General features: G+C 38.9%; 3 protein-coding genes across 9 annotated transcripts in view; all 3 read right to left on the bottom strand.

Moving 5' to 3' along the window:
- Window positions 1-5,899, bottom strand: part of celf3a (cugbp, Elav-like family member 3a) — a 54,836-nt gene extending 48,937 nt beyond the window's left edge. For all 7 annotated transcript variants that reach the window (XR_012767057.1, XR_012767056.1, XR_012767059.1 and 4 more), the window contains exon 1: window positions 5,408-5,899. The gene's annotated coding sequence lies outside the window, so the exon portion shown is untranslated. The remainder of the gene's footprint in view (window positions 1-5,407) is intronic.
- A 968-nt stretch (window positions 5,900-6,867) lies between these two features.
- On the bottom strand, window positions 6,868-13,263 carry ciarta (circadian associated repressor of transcription a). Its single transcript, XM_075449275.1, has 6 exons — window positions 13,057-13,263; window positions 10,242-10,592; window positions 10,060-10,135; window positions 9,889-9,967; window positions 9,626-9,779; window positions 6,868-9,473 (listed from the first exon to the last, which is right to left on the bottom strand). The coding sequence occupies exons 2-6, from the start codon at window positions 10,590-10,592 to the stop codon at window positions 9,093-9,095; spliced, it is 1,041 nt and encodes a 346-aa protein (XP_075305390.1). The 5' UTR covers window positions 13,057-13,263; the 3' UTR covers window positions 6,868-9,092.
- A 3,092-nt stretch (window positions 13,264-16,355) lies between these two features.
- Window positions 16,356-17,763, bottom strand: mrps21 (mitochondrial ribosomal protein S21). Its single transcript, XM_075449320.1, has 2 exons — window positions 17,643-17,763; window positions 16,356-16,820 (listed from the first exon to the last, which is right to left on the bottom strand). Exons 1-2 carry the CDS (start codon window positions 17,723-17,725, stop codon window positions 16,640-16,642), a joined length of 264 nt encoding a protein of 87 aa, XP_075305435.1. The 5' UTR covers window positions 17,726-17,763; the 3' UTR covers window positions 16,356-16,639.
- Window positions 17,764-21,904: the final 4,141 nt, after the last annotated feature.

Here is a 21,904-nt window from a genome sequence, read left to right as displayed (position 1 = left end):
AATTCATCCTCGCATGCAAACTTTTGGGATGTTTTTTCCCACCAACTTTCCCACCAAGCAAGATTTTGTTTTGCACCTGAGCTGGAGTTTATACCACTGACGTGCACGCTTAGAATTTTACAAATGTTAATCTTCACAAATTGCAAAAACAAAAAAAAGCTCACTCATAGCAATGACAGAAAAAGGGTAATTTATCAGAGAGTTTGTATTCAGTCACTATGAATGATATTCCACCAACACCAGATGATCAAATATTATCATATGTGTTCTTTTTGAAAGACATAATAAAATAAAAGCTCATTTTAAGATCACTCAACTTTACTGATCAAGTGCACCGTTTTCCAGAAAACACTTTCTAAACACCCCAATACTACACGAGCGAATGAGAAAAACTATGAAGTCAAACAACCTGAAGCAAGATCAGGTCTCGACAATCTTAAAAAAGTGAGCTTGAGACATAATTTCACAAGTATTCTTAAAAGCAGTGAACAGACGTGCCAATCCAAAACAAATCCTTGGTGCAAGATTTAAAGGAAAGGGTTTCTTTGGTTCAGAATGACTAAAAATCTTTATTTCAGGATTTCGTTTAAAGAAAAGGTTCAAACTTCTGCTCACAGTCAAAAATTATTAGCCATTACTATAAGCCATATTTCTGACTTAAAAGCACAACTTTGCAGAGTAGCGTCTTTCTGACAACAGCAGGAGAAACAAAAAGGTTGCTCGTGTGACTATTTTCAGAAAAACCAACAGCTGTCTTAAACCAGAGACTAACCAGCAGAATAAAAACTTATATACTTTCAAGACTGTTTGACACAATGCGACACAAACTGCAACACACCGCTATAAAACACAAATACAAAGGCCAGAAAGTAACAAAAGTGGGCCAAACCTTGACATAGAAGTCCAGAATTATTATAATCTTCAGACATGACAGGAATGAAAAATATAAAGATGGTTTCAGAGTATCAATATCATCATAAACAGCAGGCTAATATATATATATATATATATATATATATCAATAAGGGTTTTCTGCATGGACTGCACAAATCATCAGAATTTAATTAAAGAAAGAGTAATTACAATAATGAGCGAACCAGTTTTCCAATTTTTTAAATTTGATTAAAACCAACAGCATTAATGGAAAACAAGGAGCTCACTGGTTTAACAATGAATGGCTAAGTAGAATAAAGCAATGGTGTAGTTTGGGTAAAAAAAGGAAACATCTGCACAACAACTAAATAAAAAAGGATTTTGTGGCAAACACAACTAAATGGTTACTGAATTTACCTGCATCTTCCTTTTAGACCTCGTTTGCCTTTCTTTTACAAGCTATTATATGAGGCTTGTCATCATTTTTCAGGTGTCTTTTTTTAAATAAATACTGATTAACATGAGGGCAAAGTCAATAAGTGATCTCAAATGGTTTATTTTTCCACTATTATGGCTTCTTAAAGAGAAAAACAGACGAGGTATTTTTTTTTACATTTCTCTGGGGTTTTTGTCATTAGATTGTATGCGATAAATGTGGTAATAACTGTTGTCTTCATTTATAATTCATCTGTTAAAAGTTACCAAATTTTTTTAATTGAATATGGCACCCTTAAATAATTGTCAGACCAGCCCAAAAGGTTAATTTACACTCTGATGAAACGGGGAAAAGGTCTGATATTTTGGCAGCATAGATAAAGCAAGCATTTGCCCCTCATATGTAACCTTAATAATTTCCAGAATAGTGACTAATCAACGGATTTTTTCATCCCTAAAAGATTTTATTGGTGCTTCTTGATTGTCCAGCTGTTGTCTGTGCGTTTTAGTAATTTACTATTGATGTCAGATTCTCCAGTTTGAGCTAACTTTTAATTCGTCAGGATTTGACCTGCTCCAATGGCTTTTGGAGGACTAAACACAGGTCTGTCTGTGTTGATAAAATACCCAAAATCCTTCAGGCTAAAGGAGACAACGAAGGCGAGAAGACGGGCCAGAAGACAGCAGACTGATAGCTACGGTCAGCAGCACTATGGGAGAGATACTGAACTCTTTAGTTTGCTCCATTTTGGTTGATAAATAAAAGCCAAACAGATAATTACAAATAACAATTAATTGTCTATACTTGTTAACTTTTATGCCACTTTTTCTTCTGAACATGCTGGTCAAGCACAAAGGTGCATTAAGACATCACACTAAAAGGGAATTTCTGGGTTTGTGTGATGTCATTTTTGTCACCTTCACTAGTCCGTGAGCGTCCACCAGGTTCTTCTGCAGCTGACCATGTGAAGCCCAAATATTTTTACCTGCATTAATCTCCATTTAGAAAAATCGGACAAACAACAACATGGACACTTGTTTTGAGAAGAGACTTTGCAGAAGACACCCAGCAGCAAAGTACTGTAGATCAATTAAAAAGCAATGCTCAAATAACGTCACCAAAGCTGACCAAACGGGTAGAACCGTGTGCGTATCTGCAGTCCCGGTCGCTTTACAAACACCCTTCAAGATGCACAGAGCTCCACAGGAAGTCATCCCTCCCTCCAGCAGAGCATCTTATCAACTGGACTAACCTCACCTCTGTCGGGGCTTCGTAACCTCAAAACAAAAAAAGAAGTTGAAATATTATTCCAAACTCCAAAGCCAATAAATAACAGCACACGAGTGAGTCAGCAGTAGACCCACGGCTCCCCTGCTCTGTGAGGTAAGATTACAGTTGTTGTCTTGTGGAGTCTGGTAACAGGAGTGTTTTCTGGGTGTCTGATGGCAAGAAAAAGAGGGAAATACTTTAAATTTAGAGCTCAAGCGTTTGGAGCTGTATCTGTCATGCTGAAACTGACTGGTTCCTTTTATTTTGATCAGAAATATGCTGCATGGCTAATGTCACTCCACCAGTTTTGATGATATGCTCACAAATAGTGACGGCGAGACAACCTAAAACTGTTGAAAATCCAAGTGAGCGTGGCTCTGTGTGTTCTCTCATCATATTTTCTGCTTCTGTGTTTTAAGGAAGCCAAAAGTCACAATAAAGCATAGTTTTTTCTACTTCTGCTGACAAACAATAGCAAACACAACCTTTAAATAACTGTTAACCAGCTGCAACTTAAAAGAACATTTCCCAAGCTACCGCTTAGCAACATCCTGATTTTATGCCCACGACATTGTCTGACAAAGTCACCGTAGATTTAAGGTGAAGACAACAGATGTGCTGCAATTTTGATCGTACGTACATGTGAACTGACCCCTTAAAAACAAAGCTAAAAGCAACAAACTGCCTCTGTTACATCTGTGCACGATGAAGCCACGCTGCCCTCCTTCGAGTGCTTTGTCAATCATTAAACTTTTCCTCAAAGGGCCCCAGGTAGCAGCAGAGACATTAAAGTTAAAACTATAGACACTATAACAGCTCTTTTGAGCAGGACTGAAAAAAAAAAATAATAATGGTGGGCTGAGAGATGTATGTGGTATTTTAAACCAAATTTTAAAGACACATTGTGGACCATAAACAAAGTCAAGAGTTAAAAACACCTCAGCAATGACCTTGTTTTCAGAGTACTCACTGACTCACTGACTATAAATGACACGACTAAGAAAACTAAAGTTTATAAGTAATTTATTGTCAGATTGTGACAACAGCTCATGCAAAACTACAACACCAAACCCAACTGAGAGGCACAACCTTCAGGCCTTTCTGTCTCATTCGGCAAAACACAAACGGCATGATCACTCCTTCCCTTTGTGTCATTTCCCAGTCCGAACCCATTTATTCCTCCGCTCTACTCCTCTGTTTGTATCTTAGTCCCCCACATCAGATATGTGAGCAGAGTAATCGAGGACAGAAGCGAGAAGGGAGGTGGCACATTGACAGGCGTTGAGCGAAATGAGACCTCCCTCCTTCAGAGCGCCGTTTTAAACTGACGTCAACTAAACTATAATGGGACACAACTGCATCATCGAACCGTTATTAAGTTGAAGCCTAGCATTTCAGTTATTTGTCAGAAGAGCATTAGATGTTTGTGACAAAGTAAAAAATAATAACTTTTAGTTCAATTTTAAGTATTGGATTACTGCAGCACGCTGTATTTGCCAGTGAACCCTCTGACACACTTCATCTTTCTTCGATCCTCTGGGTGGATTTTAGGATTTGAGACAGCCTTAACAATATTTTGCTGTGAACTATTTCCAGGTGATAAGCAGGAGGAGCGAGGAGACAAGAAAGCTAAAATTAGAAAAAATGAGGTGAGCCTCTTTATTTATCACAGACACCAGGTAGACTAACCCAAACTAGCACAATGCCAAGAGCCCACCTGAGGGCCAATGGCAGCCTAGCAGAATATAAACTCAACCAATCAAAAGCCCATTAAGCAACTGATCAATCTAGTTTCAAAACATGTGATTATTACAATTATCATGAGTTATATTATTATTATTACAACCAAAAACAGGCAGCATTCAATAAAGTAGCTTCACGCTCAAATTAAACAGAGACTCACTGGATGGGTACATTTCTAACTACATGAGAGCCTCATTAAGCAGGGTCAGCCGATTAATAATGCTATCTCTTTTTCTATTACAGTACAAGTTCTTTAAATGTCATATCCAAATCAGGTATCACCTGTCAAAATAGGTGGCAATTTCTTTTCAAATTCAACTGTGCTCAGAGGATACAGTCGGGTTACAAAATAAATCTGATGTGTTTTGTTGACATATTAGAATAAAAGGATTTTAAGGGGGGGGGGTCTATTTCAACCACTCGATATACAAGAAAAATATGCCAACAGACAACAAAAGAATAAATCAAAATTCACCACATTTTTAAAGTGGGACCAAATTTAATATTTCCTTCTCAACTATGATAACGAAACAGTATTCTGAGAAAACTGCTTATAGCTGTTAAGACACTTTTCCTCTTAAAAATGTCTTAAATGTTGTTGTTTTTTTGTCTCGTTAATTAGCCTATCCACTGCTCCAACAGACTAAATGTGGTGTGATATACACTAAACTGTGTATTCCTAACTTCTGCAGTCAGTGAGTTTGTGATATTTTACGTGGTATTCCCATCTTTTGTACAAAATGTGAGCAGAACATTAACCTGAATAATGACATTTAATGATTGGATTTGGACTTACATCTCCTTTCTAAAGTATAGTGAAGAGATCATTTTCTAATATAGCTGATTATGAACCGTAATAGTTCAAATTCCCAGTGATGAAACTCTCCATTTCACGTGTAAATGCATAGCCTGGTTTCACAGAAATCAGATGTTTGCTCAATGAAAAAATTTAACCAACTCATTTGGTCCCTCAGTTGGCAAAAGCTAACAGTTAAGGAACAAAAAAAGTTAATAAGTCTCGTTAGTACAACTACATTTGAAGCTGGAGGAGCAACTGTCAGCTAAACAGGTGGTAAAACTACTTACATTTTTTCAAACACTTCACCCAGTGTCGCACAATGAGGCTGTGGTACTTCTTGTTGTCGATGCACCACGTTGACAGTCCTTGAATGGATTCCATCGTGTTGCTCACACTTCGAAACTTTCGCTCCAATGTGGACTCCAGAGAGCCGCCAGAAGCGGCTCCTGCTCCGGCTGCCATGTCCAGAGGAGCTCGCGCTGCGCTCTATCATTCCAAAATGAAGTTAGCCGTGGCTAGCGCTTAGCTTAGCATGCTAGCTCAACGTAGCACAGCCACCAACGCACTCAGCAGCCGCTCGGCTTCAACTGCAATATTACAAAATCTCAAAAAATATTAAATTTGTCCTACGCTGTTCCAAATCCTATGAATATGCTTAGAAATTATCAAGAATGAAAGTCTGTACTATAGCTCAGTGTTGATATTATTTACCACTTGCAGTTAAAACTTAGCGCCGTGCGACATCCTTGAGCCGTGTTTACTCGTTGATAAGAGGGAACACTTCCGCAAACACGACATGATTATGGCGCCACCCAGCGGCATGGAAGGTAATAGCAAAGAGAGCCTACACACATTAACTGTTAGCTCCACCTGCTGCATTTAATGGTTATTGCTATGTTGTTGTTTTTTTTTAAAACAGTGCCACATCACTCCACTACAAATAAAAGTACTGCTTTGAAAACTACCGAACTAATCACGCACGTATTATGAGCAAAATCCCCCCTTTGCAAGCACTGATAATTATATTTAGATGACTATCGGTTTATTAACAAACGTATAAAATGTGAAAATGTTTGGTTAGTTTTTATTATGAATAGCATAGTACAGAAACTATAACTTATATATGTTACCAGTTCTTTTTACACGGGGGATGATAAATTAAATGTATTAGGAGAATAGAAACATAATCCAAGTGAAAGCCTGTGATGTTTCATGAGAAAACTGTGTATGATTAAGATCAGATTTATTGTCATGCATACACAGGAATTTTGTCCTCAGCTTTTAACCCCTCCAGGTTGGCACCTGTTGACACACTCGTGTCATGCACATGGTCACACACTGAAACGGTGGTCAGCCGTTCACAGCACCCAGGGGGCCTTACTCAGGGGCCGGGACAAGGCCTGACACACCTCCAGCTTTCAGTTTCACCAATCTTTTTGAGTGGCGATAGTAGGAATTGAACCATCAACCTTTGAGTTATTGGACGACTGACTATAACCACTGTGCCACAGCTGCTACCAATACCTTTCGAGTGGTCAAACAGAGCTCTGCCTGCTACTCTGCACTGTAAATTTATTTGAATCTTGAGGTAATAAACTAGCAAAATATTTGGACTGTTAAGACCGTAAAACAGATATTGTTGACATATTGATGTTAAATCAAGAAAATTACTGACTTGCTTGACATATTTCATGTCAGCTTGGATTGTTGAGTGTGTTTTGTTTTAAAAAAAAATCAAAAGTCAGTGTTCTAATGAATCATTTCAGTCTTTTAATATATAAAATATTCGCATTTAATAAAGCAATCACCAGTAATAACAACGTCTTGAGAAACAACAAAATGAAAAACGAGACATTTTGCACACGTACAATTGGAAAATAACAAGTTTTACTTCTACTTCACAAGAGTGTAACTCAGCACAGTTAAAGTGTACCGTAAGAAACTACATTTTATCTACTAAAACAACGTTATGCTCCTGTATTGTTCTCTGCCTTGTGCTTACAATTCCCAATTTTAAATAACATAACTCAGAAGTCAATGATGATAAAGCTTGTGAAACATCTACACAGAAGCACATTTGGTTTGCAGTGACACACATGGTGAAATCAGTTTTTTTTAACCATTGTTTAGTAAATAGTAAACTTTTCAAATGTTTTTTTTTTTCTTTTTGTATGATTTAAAGTCAGGTAAGCGTGTGGTTACCTCTGTGTCCTTTAAGTAAGGCTGACTGGTGATGAATCACCAGAAATGAGACGTCATTCAACGTGAATGATACCTGATTTTAAATACGGTGGTACAAAACCCAAATTATATAAAAAAAAAAAAAAGAAAGGGAAATGATGTGTTCAGGAATGGAAATAGTTTAGATTGTCTTATCTCCACGATAGTTCGTGGTGCTTTACTCAACAGGGAAGCACTTGCAGCGATGCAAATTTTACAACAGCAACTCAGCATCACAAATCAGTTTTAAACGAGGCACAGGGGTCAGTCTTTGTCCTCATTGTGTCACACTGGATGTTGAAATTTCACCATATGTAACAAACCTGAAAAAAAGCTGCTTTAACTCTCAATCCCTTCGTTGTTCCCTTCCCTGCTTGGATCAGCCTAAAAGTCACTGATTCGAGTACCCCTCGAGTCAGCTGATGGAATAAAAAAAAACGTGAACTACTGCTTTTCATAAATAAATATCATCTCATCTGATGCTCAAAGATGTGCAAAATGTCCTTATTGTTGTCCAAAGTGCAGTTGCATCAACTCAAAATGCATACAAGCTTAAATACGTCAGTTTAACTTACATTAAACAGTGTAATAAAAAAAACACAGCTTTAAAGTGTTTCTACCCCCCCAAAAAAACAAGGACCAACATTCAGCCAAACCAAGTATTTTCCATCCGCTCATCCAACTCTAAATTCATCCATCGAGTCGGGTTTCTGTATTTTATCCGAGCAACTTTTCTTAAGATTTAACTTTTCTTAGATTAAAACAAAGATGATGTTCGTGCATGAAGAAAAAAATAAATAGTGACGATGTGATAACGCAAAATGGTTTTAGTTTGGCACACTTTGGCGGCGGCTACATGTGTTTGTTGCGTCCTACAATCGATTAGCCGGCTAGAGCAGCTTTCCTGAAATCCACTTTTAACCAACGGTGTTCTTTTCTGTTATGTTTCTCCTCCGTCACAGTGTTAGGCAAGAGTTGAGGCGAAGGTCTGATATGATTCGTCTGTCGGCGAGATTACATAAAACCTACCAAACTTGATCGGATAAAACTTTGTGTAAAGGCAGAGCGAGGGCATAGGAAGTACCTGTTTAATTTTGGGGTGGCTCTTGGTCACTTTGATTAAAAGAGAAAACATACTGAGTGTCTCTCTTGTTTTTTAATGTGCAGTGGCTATAACTAACAGTAAGCTGATGATTACATTTTAAATTCATTAAATACAACAAAACTGTGATGATGGCCGTCTTAAAGTTATTGGAAGATATGGTAAAACTGAATGAAAGCCCATTTTATTGTATGTAACATCATAAAAATTGCTTCAGTTTTAAAATACACCATCAACGATCTTCTTTTTCTCGCTCGCTTTCATAAAGGCGACGTCTGTAAATCCTAAGCTGCTACATTAAGGGCTGCCTTAACACGATATGAAAAGATGATATAAAAAAACAGAGCACACACTGCTTTAACCCACAACACATATAAAGTACTCCCAAGATCTCTTAACTTAATTATGTACACAAAAGTGAACCGCTCACTTACAACATAGTGCAAAATCCCTTTTAAAAAAAACTGGAGAGTCAGGGGTTAATGAGTGTCTCTCTGCGTTTCTCCTCCTCTGGTTTAATGTGCTTTGCAGCCATGACAGACTGGCTCTTCGTCTAACTTCATGCTTATGTAATAAAGTCCGCCCCCTGCCTTTACTCTGGCTGGCACTCTGAGGCAAGTGCATGTGAGACCAAGGTCAGCTACTGCCAGTTAAGGTGAGTCAGTTGCAGCAATGGTGTTGCTTGAAGACACTGAGCAGTCCTGTGTAACAGGAATGCCACACGAGGAGGGATGAGAATTCTCAAGAGGCTTCCGATTCTCATTTTCACTCCTGCTGCATAAATCTGACGCCCTGCTTAAAGGGCCACCAGTCCTGTCTGTATACTCGAGTCCAGCTGTGCGGTTCTCTCCGGCGGGTTCAGCTGTTTCTTCCTCTGGAGTCTGTTTTTCAGGTGACAAAGGAAGACACGTAGAAATGGTGTCAAGTGAGGTCGCAGCGTGGCAGCTCTCGTCTTTTCCGTGTTGAAGGCGGTTGTGCTTGGTTGGACTCGTGTCAACATCGTCGGGGTCTGACCAGCTCAGTTTCCTCTTCTGCAACGGAAAAAAAGGAAACCCAAAATCAACGACTGTGACACGGATCTCGCAGGAAACGAGTTAACTGTTAAACTATCCAAAAACATATATTTTGTGTTGTTGAACAACTCTATACAATCCACAGTTTGATAATATGGTAATAAGCTCACCTTAACCGGCATGTGGAGCTGATTTTGACGCCAGTGTGGAGTGCGAGTGGGAATGGCGGTCTGTTTTGGTGAGTCTGTGGGCTTAAATGCCTTCTGAGGGAACCACATTCTGAGCAGCACCTCTATCTGCATCAGATTTTGCAGGTATTTCTCACTGTCGAGGAGAATAATCAAGGAGAAAGACTTAACATCCACGCTTAGTAGTAACAATAACATCCAAATGTTCACTGCAAATAATATCGGGACACATATATTGGTCTTACCCCATTTCAGGTTTCTGCAGGACTCCAAGAATCCTCTGCAGTCTGTCTATGGCAACACTCTGCTGGAAACTGGTTAAGCCTGTCAACATACACCATCAAAATATCAATATATGTCGGGATAAGGGTTTAATTACACATGAAAATCGTGTTAGATATGACTCAGCCGCATACCTCTGTCGAATCGCCCCGTCTTTAGTCCACTTAGAAGCTCAAACAAAGGACGGATAAACCTGTGCAAATCAGCACACTGAAAAGGAGGGAAAAAGACAAAGTTTTATTACAATCACTGAACTGCTGTTCTTCTCACATGAACACTGAGACAAAGAAAGCACTATCAGTTCAAGGCTGCTCACTTTCTGAGCGAAGGCCAGGTCCCCCGGTGTCACTGATGATGATCTGAGTGAGGCCGCTCCGGGAAAAGCGGCTGCGTCAGGGTGTTTAGCTTTGTCGCGGCAGAATCCGGACTGATTGTGCTTAGACCTTGAGTGCAGGTGATCCGGATGAGGTGGGAAACTGAGGAAATTTCCGGAAAGGGTAATTTCCTCATCAGCTGAGAGGGATCCTTTCATTCCACCTTCCCCCTCTCCCTCTGAGAAGACGTCTGCCTCATCCTCAGTCTGCTCGCTCTCACTGTGGAGGAAGCTCGAGTTGGAGGGCAGCGAGTCGTAAGACGGCCATTTGGAAGAACTGCCGAGTGAATTCATCTGTGGAGACAAGAGGAAGTAGACGCTTTTAAGGATAACTTTCCAAATTTACTGCATGGTACTTTGTAGTATCTGGCGTACTCAGGTACTTTATCCTAGTAAAACTAGATAATTGGATCAATCAACCCTTATTACACAATAAACATTGTAAAATAAACCTTACGTGATCCGTCCTGCAATCTTAATATGAAGCAGAGCAACAAAACCAACGCTATCATTAATCTAACATAAAACAACTTAGAGGTGTGCTTTTTTAGGAAATGAGCCAAACGTTGGATAATCAAGCTGGAAGAAAAGCAGAAAAAGGACCCGAACCTGAAGTAAATAAACTTGTGCGATGCCAGAATCCCTTATATCAACTATATACAGATTAATCAACACAGGAGTCCCCTCGAAATACTGCTGCGCCCTGTGGCAGAAAGTGTGCATCTGTTGAGACATCTGTTATTTTAAAGCGTTTCGGCCAGCTTTGAAGATCTGAGGGTTTTTGAGATTATGGCTAGTTTAATGAACGGGATTCAGCATTTAGGCATGAAAGGGCTGAGGAGAACAGGAATTCTGCGTGTGAATAGTTTCTTTTTCCTCCAGCGCAGAGAATTAATTTACTTATAAAATACATGAGTTATAAGCCAAAAGAAGCACTGAATTTTTGTGGCAAACTTAACCATCCCAATCGGAGATAATGTTATGATTTTGGTCACTGGCAGTACAGTTTGTCCTTCTTCTCTCACTGGAAAGATGGAAAATCACAGATCCACTGGCAGATCTGATCTTGCGAAGGGCAAAGCAGAAATATTTATTTCTCAAAAAGTTGCGACACCAATAAAAGGTCCTGGCAGGTCACCATGTTTTTACAACAGTGGCGCTTCAAACAGCTTAGCAGATGCACATCTAGCTGCAACCAGCAGGCCGTGTCAAACACGTGGGGTGCGGCTTGACATGAACACGAGTTTTGTTTGTGTGGTTGTGGATCTGTTTCCTTTGACCTGCCGAGGTCACAGTGGTTCAAGAAAAACGAGAGGTAGTAATTATTGAGGTCATCCAGTGCGGCCATTAGCTAATCAGCAAACACCGCTAAGAAGTGCATCAGACCCGTCTTCATCAACTTGTATGGATAATGTTGTCAGAGGGTGGCGGTTTAGGGTAGGTTACTCTTGAAATAAACAATAACAACATAAAGGGCGATGATTGCGAAGAAGAAACTAAATCTAAAGAAAGAGGAAGCTAATAAAACTACTCAGTTTAGCCGTGTCAGCTAGTAACGGCCAAGTTTCTTCTCCAGATGCAAAATCAGCAGAACTTCACCTTTTTATTGATAAAAAAAAAAAAAGAATCCTACATGGTGCATTTTTTTTGTTTGTTTGTTTTTGTTTACTGCCTTATTGTGTAAGTTTGTTTGAATCCACAGATGTAACACAGTGCTACTTTAACCTCCTTTATACATCTCCAGAGTTCTTATTTACCTCTCCACTGATAATAAATACCACAGCATAAAAGCGGACAGCATTGCTTTGGAAATTCAATCGCCAAAATATGTGCCCGAGAAGCCGTACAACCAGGTTGTGACCTGATCCTCGTGTCTTTTATCAGACATCTGTTGGCTCGATGTAAAAATGCAAGCATCAACAGCAGAGCAAATCGGGATGGAAAAGTAAATCTAAACTACATTTCTGCTTTCGCACAGACCAGGCAACCAAACTAGAGGTCTGAAAACACCCTAGAACTATGAATACATAAAGTCCATGAGCTCATTGTGTTACTGAAATAAATAAACTTTTCATAGATAGTGCCACATACACATTTTTAAGGGGTTATTTTCCCCAGAAGAGACACAGAAGAGCTTAAATGATGTCTGTGTGTACTAACTCATGTAGGACGATACTAGATAACATCCATGAGAACATCTATTGCCTGTTTTGCATTATATTCTAACAATATGCATTTTGAACTGACACTTGGTGCTTGATTCAGCATAAATTACTGCACTAAAGACACAAATATGTGGCCAAAAAATCTCCAAAATGCTAAAAAAAATTCTAAGCTTCTGATGCTGTAAATTTCCAAAAAGGACACCCCCCCCCCCCCCTATCCAACCCACCCACCCTGCCCGACATGCACACACAGCTGTTCAACCCAAACCTACGCCCATCTGTCAATGAAATTTCCACACAACTTTTGTGCATGATCCAGTAAAAACAGGTGAAGACATCTGAACACAGATGTGGGCTTTGGTTTCCTTATCTTATTAAAGAGGCAATAACTGGCTTGATAGTGAACTATGTGCGTATCTTAGCTTAAAAAAAAAAAAGGCATAAAAACAACATTTGTGACGGAAGTGGGAAGTTGACTATTCATAGGAATACATTAAGTACATTCATATGAGTACATTGAACGTCTAGGCTTTTTAAAAATATATAGATATTTTCTTTTTTTATAAAAAATAAAAAGTGAGTGGGGTTCATACCTTTTTGTTGTCGACAAACCGATATCCCAAAAGCTTGAACAGTCAACGTTGATTGAAGAAGTTAAAAAAGACCCGCAGAGCGAAGTTTAACAGAGCTAACGGCACAGTTGTGTCTCCTTTCCAGTTACCGCTCAACCTCTTCCTGTTTCTGCTATCCGCGCTTGTGTTTCGTTCACATGGAGAGATCCCCTACCCTTAGAAAAAGTACACACACAGCCCAACGTACGCTACACGTGCTGAACGGGCACAGAGCCGCGATTGGCTAAGGAGAGCGTTCTCATTGGCTGAGAGGTTCACCCAATTAGCAGCATTCACGGCGCCGGTTGGCTGGGACACTCAAGGTTCCCCCCGCACCTCTGACTGTTGCACGTGTGGGTGGTGTGGCTCGCGGACGAGAGGAACAGCACGCGGCAGCTGGCATATGTTTACAATTTTGAGATTCATAACGGCTCACATTTGGCTGCTCTCTCTTGTAGATATAATGCAACCATAGTCTTATAGAAAAGAGCAGCTAATGTTTCTTTAACTTCTTCTGAGAGCTTTTTAATGTTATTGTCATATTTACACATATCTACTTAGATCAGTCATGTAATTTAGTTTTATATGAGTATTTATTATGATAAGCTAAGACAGCTAAGAAAACTTTAATAAGAGACTGACATATATTAACGATTATGTTAATATAAAGGCAGCAAATTCATCATTACAAGATTTTCTGTTGAATGAATAATAACAAAGTTGTCTTTTATCGGCTGAAAACTATGCACCACTCATTTATTTAGTCTCAAATTTAGGTCTGGACAGGGATCTGCATTAAATAAATGCATGATATTCCCGTGATAACAGCTGTGACTCAAAATATGTACACAAACTTGAAGATATAGTTGCTCTTAGGGTATTAGGAGACGTGATTTCACAGACTTATTCAAGCTTTCAGAGACAAGGCTTGGAAGGCAGTGTTACATAATTACATAATAAGATAGGCTGGAGGAGTGAATCACATCTTTAGTCACATGCAGAAGGGGATGCTACCAATCGGAGGATGAGGTAACAACACGGTTTGCTTATTACAAAAAAACAAATGTTTATAATCGCCACATTAATCAGTGAAAGGTTCAGGAATGAGTGACAGATGGCAAACTCGACACTGAGGGGAGAGTGTCACCAGATCCAATTCTGGGTGTGGAGGACAGAGTCTCAGTTCAAACATCCTTATAAACAGGTTTTGAACAATGGTAATGGATTGTAATTGTCAACAGTGACTAAGCAGAACCCATGTTTCAAGGCAGACTGCAAGGGGTCTTCATGCAAATCAGCAGATCAGTAATTATCTTTTTATGGCCCATTGTTACAACAGGCTTGACACATGTTTTTTTTAAAGTTCGCATAGGAACACTTAGTTTGAGATTTTTTTTTTTATTGCAGCACACCAGATAGAGTAACCATGCGGACATCAACAGCCAGTCCTCTCAGCTGATAAAAGAGACCCTGTAAACAGTAGTGGACATTACTGGTGGCTCTCGTTACAGACAGATGGGAGCTGCATGTATCTCTCGATGCTCAGATTCTGGGTTGCAAGTTTGTCTATGAAAATTAGAAGCGGGTTTTCTTTAAGATATTATTGCATATAATGAGCAGGGTTCCAAGTGGCTTATTTTGGGCTGACAACAGGAGAAAGGAGTAGAGACTGTAAACTGTAAATGTTGCCCAATAACCGGATAAGTAACGCAAGCTGATAGGACGGTGGCAATAAGCTTATGTTGGGAGTGGGCCAGTAAAAACGTTTGCACGTTTCACAATATCCCTGCACAGCTTGTATTAAACGGACGGCTTCATTCTTATGATTAAAATGTTCATTTATAGGCATTTGAAAGTAGGAGAGCTGCTAAGCTATTAAAAGGGTCAACAGTATATATTCTGATTAGCTTCTCTGATGCAGATAGTGTTGATTTAATGAAGTAGTCTGCCTCCACTGTGTGCTGACTGCAGTGAAAATGTTCTCTTGACAAAATTCTAAGAGATTTATTTCTTTTAAATAGTAGTTAGTCACTGCTTAAATGCCTTTTTTCTGAGACAGAACCCAGTTTTTGAAGGTCACCCCTGACACTCTTAACAAGAGTTTCCATTTCAAATTGACTTCATTTTGAGTCTTTTCTCTAAATCTTTCAGAGCACATCTGAAAATAGTACTAATAATTGAGGGGAAGATGTGAATAAATCCCCTTAGAATACAGCTGTCAGCATTTATGTTACAGTCTGATTAAGCTTCATGCTGCTAAATAATTGCCAAAGGATTGCAGCTCGAGAAATTCGATAAGCAGACTCCTTCAAGCCAAAATACTAAACCATCAGCCAGCAAGGCAACAAGACATGTCTGCCCAACAAAGTACTGTTTACTACCTGTTGTTGTCTATAAATTGCAATGCCTATAATTGGTATTATTCCAATATAAACCTTAAACATGCAAATTTTATGTCACAGTAGCATGGAAATACAAATATTTCTCTAAATCTACCTTATTCCCCTTATTCGTCCAAACCAGAATAAGAAAGATGTCAGAGAAACTTGCAAAAACTAAACCCAAAACTAGATGCCTTTGGAGATGACATGTTTAAGTAGGTGAATTAATCCTTTTAAAAACAGTAGAGGGGCGGTCGGTGGCTAGTGGGTTAAGCAGCCGCCCCATATACAGAGGCTACAGTCCTCGCTGCAGCTGGCCCCGGTTCGAGTCCCGCACCGAGAGGCCCTTTGCTGCATGTCTCCCCCCTCTCTCTGCCCCCTGCTTCCTGTCTCTCTCAAACTGTCCTATAATTAAAGGCATAAAAAGCCTAAAAAAATATTTAAAAAACAAAAAAATGGTATAAGTGAGGCCAATCACTCCCTCTCTGTATGAAATAAAGATCATCTGCCTGAAGCTGCAGGACAGGATATATAAACATGACCTGGTAACCTTGTAGACAAGTAAGCGTGGCAAAAATGATCAACTCTGCCTCTGTGAGGAAAGCAAGATCAGGTGCACACATTAAAGCCACCCCCCTTTGGTGAAAGCTCACGGTCAGATAGATATGGAAGGCTGGTGAGTCTTGTTTACGAAAGCATGTGTGGCAACATTAACGCCACACTGTGTAATAGTGACCTTGAATTAATGTACAACAACCTGCTGAGCTGACACTAAAACTTCTCAAGCATAGTTTAAACTTCTTCAAGAAAATTAGGTCGGATCAAACTCGTCCTGAAGTCCCTCTGTGGGCAAAATCTCACCAGCTCAGCTTTGTTGCTTCAATAAAGGTGTAACTATGATGAATTCTGGGCATTCGTTTATTTGAAACATTGGAAATGTATGCATCTTAATTCCCCTTCTTGCCCTCTTCATGCCAAATGTAGTGAAGAAATTAACTTTACAATGTTAGCATATCTACAAACATTTACTTCCTTTTGCTATCAAACAATGTGACAATCTGAGGTCAGTATTTCTTTAATTCCCTTCAGATGTAAAAGAGATATTGCATTGGTGTTGTTTCTTTCTTCCACTTTGCTTAGTAAGTTCATTGATAAAAGTCCTTTTTTCAACACACGCCATCGTCCTAGCAGCCGAGCCAGGGATCCTCTCGATTTGTCCTGGAGATGAAGGCAATTTTCCGGGCCATTTCCGTGTGGTATATGCGCCTGCAGTTCTCAAAGTTCTTCCGCTGTCGCTCTCGGCAAGGCTTCTCAAAGTAGCGCTTGCGCTTCACCGTGTCAATAATCCCGTCCTGACTCAGGATTCTGAAGAATGTGAGGAAAACATGTGAATAGTTGGTTGTGGAAACACACCATTTAACAAGTAAACAGAGAGGATAGAGGAAAAGACTTCCAGTGAACAATTCCTCTAAATTCCTGGGTTCTTATTTTATATTACATATAAATCAAAGCATTAAAAGACATTGTCCTGCATTGACTAACAGTACTGAAATAATCTAAGCTTCTTCACCTGAATTAATACAATTTCTTGTTTGTTTTAATAACAATCTTTTACTCGTTTTAATAAAAATTCCAAAGTATTACTTCAATCAGAAAGGCATTTTCAAATGGAAACACAGATTAAATAAATTCCCTTAATTCAAACCCCATCCAGTTCTTACTAGTTCAAATGTAAATTTCTGTACATTTCATCACAGCTTAAAATGATTTATGTAATACTAATAATGCATATAATTATAGCAATTACAAAATGTTTAAAACTTCATTCCGGTACAAATTTTGTGGCCACTTTGAGGCTGTGGGTAAAAAATATATATATACCAAAAGACCGGTTACTCTTTAAAAGGAAAATATAGATAATAACGTTTTCTAGTAGTACTGCGGTAAATGTATAATTGTTGAAGCGGTAGGGATTGTTTTCCGTCAAATTTGGACCCATTTAAATGTAACTTTTTCTATCGCTGTATGTTACATAGAAATAACTCCATTAACGTTTGTTCCCACTGCGCAGCTGCAAGTCTGTGACATTGAGCGGAAGGCTAACGTTGACCTAGCCTAATTTAGCTTCTTATTCCCAAAATAACCACAAACCTCAGATTAAAAGTAACTTAAATGCGTAAGTTTGACCTGTTTAAAGTCTTGTACGCTGCATCGACGTTCCCATCTTCCACCATCACAGTCCGAGCGATGAAGCGAAGATGCCTCGCCATGATGACGCGGGTGCTCACTCAATTGTCATCCGGTTAAGGGAACGGCTAAGGGAAAAAAGGTTCCTGATGCAACAAGATCTACATTAACCAACGCTAGAGGACGCTTTACTCAACTGTTGACGTAAACTATTTACAATCCAGAACTGTTTAATACATTTTAAACAAGAACAGCTCGTTTAAACATAAACCTATATTGGTTAAATATTGACTTTGGTGTTGATAAATCAATTTATCAGAGATGGCTTTCCCTTCACTTATGAAGTTTCTGCAGGATTTTACAATTTAGGGCAATAAAATATCACTTAATTGTCAAATGATTTTGAATGATGATCGCAAGTTCCGAAGTTCACAAGTAATTTTATTACCATGTATATGCAACCAGATGAACAGGAAATCAAGATGACGACTTTCTCTGAACTGTGTTAAAACAGTGTATTAATGTGTCTCATACTTTGGGGTCTGTATTTCCAATGCAGTCTTTCTGAAATATTTGTTTTTTTACAATTCATAATAGAAAATACATTACCATTAGACATATTGACAATGTCTAACAGAAATGTATTGTGTGTCCTGTTAAATAGTTTACAGGACACTTTTTAAACTCCCATGTTAAGGTTTGTCTCTTTGTTGCTTTTCTATTAATATTGTTGATGCAGCACTAATGCCAACTTTAAGCTTTTTTTGTAGAAATACATAAATATATATATATGAGTAAAAATATATTCAAAGTCTTTAGACATTTGCCAAACAAAGCAGTTTACTTATGAACAGCAGAAATCGATAGTGTTTATCTATTCATATATATTCAGCTATGCTGTGGTATATATTGTATTTGTTCACATATATTTTGGGAAGCGTGCATGCACATCATAAAGTGAATTGAAGGCTTTAGATTTAGAGTTTTATCTTTGTGTTTTCTGCTGGCATAAAACCCCACAACCTGTATCTCCTCAGATCAGGGAGGTAAACGGCTATTATTATAGTCTGTATGAAGGGAGATAGCTTTTCAGGGTATCACAGATTTATCAGGCTACATCTGTTGTCATAGCAGCAGGGACCGCAGGGTCAGTGTTATTCTATCATCAAGGCCATTCTCCTCTTCCACTTCCCAGCTCTGAGCTGCTGTTGTCGTCTGCTTGTCTGAGTCTGAGGTCAGCCAGCGGTGAGTGCTGCCATGGACGGTGGGTTAATTTGCATTCAAAAATGCTTTTATGTGCCCTTTAGCTGCGCCAATGAGGTTAATTCCCATTTTGCTGTAACTCTGTAAAATACTGTGACGCATGGTGCCACAGGGAAAGATGCTTACACAACCTGGAAGATAACATCGTAAGTCATTTTGTGGGGTGAATGTTGTGCATCATGTTTCCAGAGACGTCCCATCCGATCCAAACCTGATGAAATATTCCTGGCAGAGAGTGAGAGTGTTTGTGATGGAAAGAAGAGAAAGAGGCAGAACAACTGAAGATTTACCCCTTGAGGGCCTTGCTAACAAGTTTGATTTCACTTGTGGTGCAATGATCAAACACACTGACAGCGCTTCAGGGCATAGAAAAATAATGTATTCATTTATGTGATTTAAGCAAACAGTGTCAGCGCCTTCTGCTTGTTGCTATGGTGACCCCGAAGTTTAATATAGCACGCATGTCTATCAGTCATTGAGTTGCAAAACTAAAAAGAAAAAAAGGACAGTTTGCTGAATAGTTAATGTATGAATAGTCATTGCAATGAATATTTAATCATAGATAGATAGATAGATAGATAGATAGATAGATAGATAGATAGATAGATAGATAGATAGATAGATAGATAGATAGATAGATAGATAGATAGATAGATAGATAGATAGAAGCTTTGATGTTTGCTGTCAGTGCTAACCTCACCCCAGCATCAGAGTGGGTTAACAGGACACTGCACAAACGGAGTGTTGGGGTAGGATGTGTTGTCTATGTGCCTGCAGCTACTGCATGGTTAGAGTAACATTTGTGGTATCTGTTTCATTGCTTTCTTATCAAATAACATATTGTTTTTTAATGGCTGGGGGCTCAATTTTTTATGACTCAAGTTTATTGTTCTAAATTCAATCAATTTCCACAATATCATGGTTGAACGCATGCCAATCGGACCTCACATTTTGCTTTTTTTAAAATTTTCAACATGATAAAGCTTTCATATTGAGTCCTGTGGAGGAGGTCGTGTGGTTTGTTCGATTTGTCTGTTTACTAAAGGATTCCTAGAGGTTACACTGAGAACTGATTAACTTTTGGTGCCCACAAAGAAAATATGCTAATTACTCATCTGTATAGCAACAGGTACAATGAGAAAAAAAGAACATGTGCTGAAACTTCACTTTGTTTTGGCATCATCAGTTAGTAAAACTTTGCTTTTTTATGTTTAATTTGTTTGTGTTTTTTGTTTTTTTTACACTTTGTGTAAGAGTACAAAGTGATTTTTGAGGGTAAAGACTCGGTTTTAGGTTCAGGGTAAGAATTAGGTTATGGTTAGTTAAACGTTAACCGTTAGGGTTCAGCATTCAGCTATGATGGTTAGGGTTAAGGTAAGGGGCTAAGAAATGCATTATGTAAATGGAAAGTCCCCACGTTCAATATAAACCAGACATATGTGTGTTTTGTGAGACATTATTGCATTGATAGGACAGTCTGGGCTCAGATTTTGGAGTGGTTGTCTACCTGTCAGAATATCTGGTGTTTAGATTCCCATTCCTTCCAGCGATAAAAGGTCAGGTCCAGATTGCCTCTCTGCTCTAATAAAACCCTGATTTTATAGCCACGTCGTCATCTGACAAAATCCCTCTTCAAGTTACTTAAAGACAACGCATGTGCAGTGATTTAGACTATAGCCTACTTACATTTGTGATGATCTCACACAGATAAATTCAGAAGCGGTCAGAATGTCTTGAGCATTTACTCACAAAGTCCACAGTGTTGCACCATCAGACATAGTTCAGTCAGTCACTCGTTTTCTCTCCTGTGAGATGATGATTCGGGCTTGTATTGCAACCACAGGTTCCGGGCACCTTGCAGTCATGTAGATGACCATGATATCATCTGTATACTAAGGTGTTCTAGAGTCAAATGTGAAGCCATCTGTCCGACAGCTAACAGTTTGGTCATACAACAGGACAAAGTTATCAAGCGCAGCCGTAAATCTACTACAGAAAGGATGAAAAAGAAAAGAATTTGCATGTTGCAAATGGTCCATTCAAAGCCCAGACCTCAAACTGTATTCCCTCAGACCTAAATTAACTGAAATAATGTTACAGTTTTTTTCAATCGCTAACAAGCGCTTACCCATACTTCAGATACTTTTTCTAAACTCTTAACACATCTAGCACAGCATCGGTATTTTGTGGTCATACCATTCACACATTTCATGTCGTTTCCACACAATATGCAGTCAAACACATTTTCTTAACAGACAAGCTATACCCCCCAACAAAATTATGGATTGTTTTTGTATTATTTACGAATGTTAACACACAACATCCCACAATAGCAAAAACAATATTCAAAACCTTAGATACAGTATAAAAACCTCTGCTTTTTTTTTGGTGCATTTTTTTTCTTTGACCCGGTGGTTGGGGACCGCTGCTCTAAAGAATACAACGTCTTCCTCCCTCTGGGGGAAGAGAAAAGCTTCTCAATAATGATCAAGAGCTTGCCATTGTAGAAATGGTTGTTACAAATAATGCAATAAAACTACATGAAGTTCAAACTAGAATTGTGGAGGACCATGAGATATTTGACAATATCGACAGCATCAGCCTCACAACCATTACTCGGACATTGTCCAAACACAGAGTGCGGATGAAGCAGCTCTACACTGTTCCCTTTGAGAGGAACAGTGAGAGAGTCAAGGCGCTACGACGACAATATATCCAGGTATAGTACTGTATATTCAATTCAATGTCCAGTTCTATAAGCTTTGCACTTTGCAAGTAGGTAACCTACACAGTAATAGGTTACAGTACAGTATGGTAAACAGTAGTGAGATTTACATAAACTTTGTTTCAGAGAGTTATGGAATTGGAGGCCAACCAGGCCCCTCATGAATTCATATATATAGATGAGGCAGGATTCAATCTGGCCAAAAGGCGTGGACGTGGACGAAATGTAATTGGAAAAAGGGCCACAGTTGATGTGCCAGGTCAGAGAGGGGCAA

Source organism: Odontesthes bonariensis, chromosome 18 (assembly GCF_027942865.1).
Source record: "Odontesthes bonariensis isolate fOdoBon6 chromosome 18, fOdoBon6.hap1, whole genome shotgun sequence".
NCBI lineage: Eukaryota > Metazoa > Chordata > Actinopteri > Atheriniformes > Atherinopsidae > Odontesthes > Odontesthes bonariensis.
The sequence above is the reverse complement of the archived record's forward strand: the minus strand, read 5'-3'. Positions and strand labels throughout refer to the sequence as shown.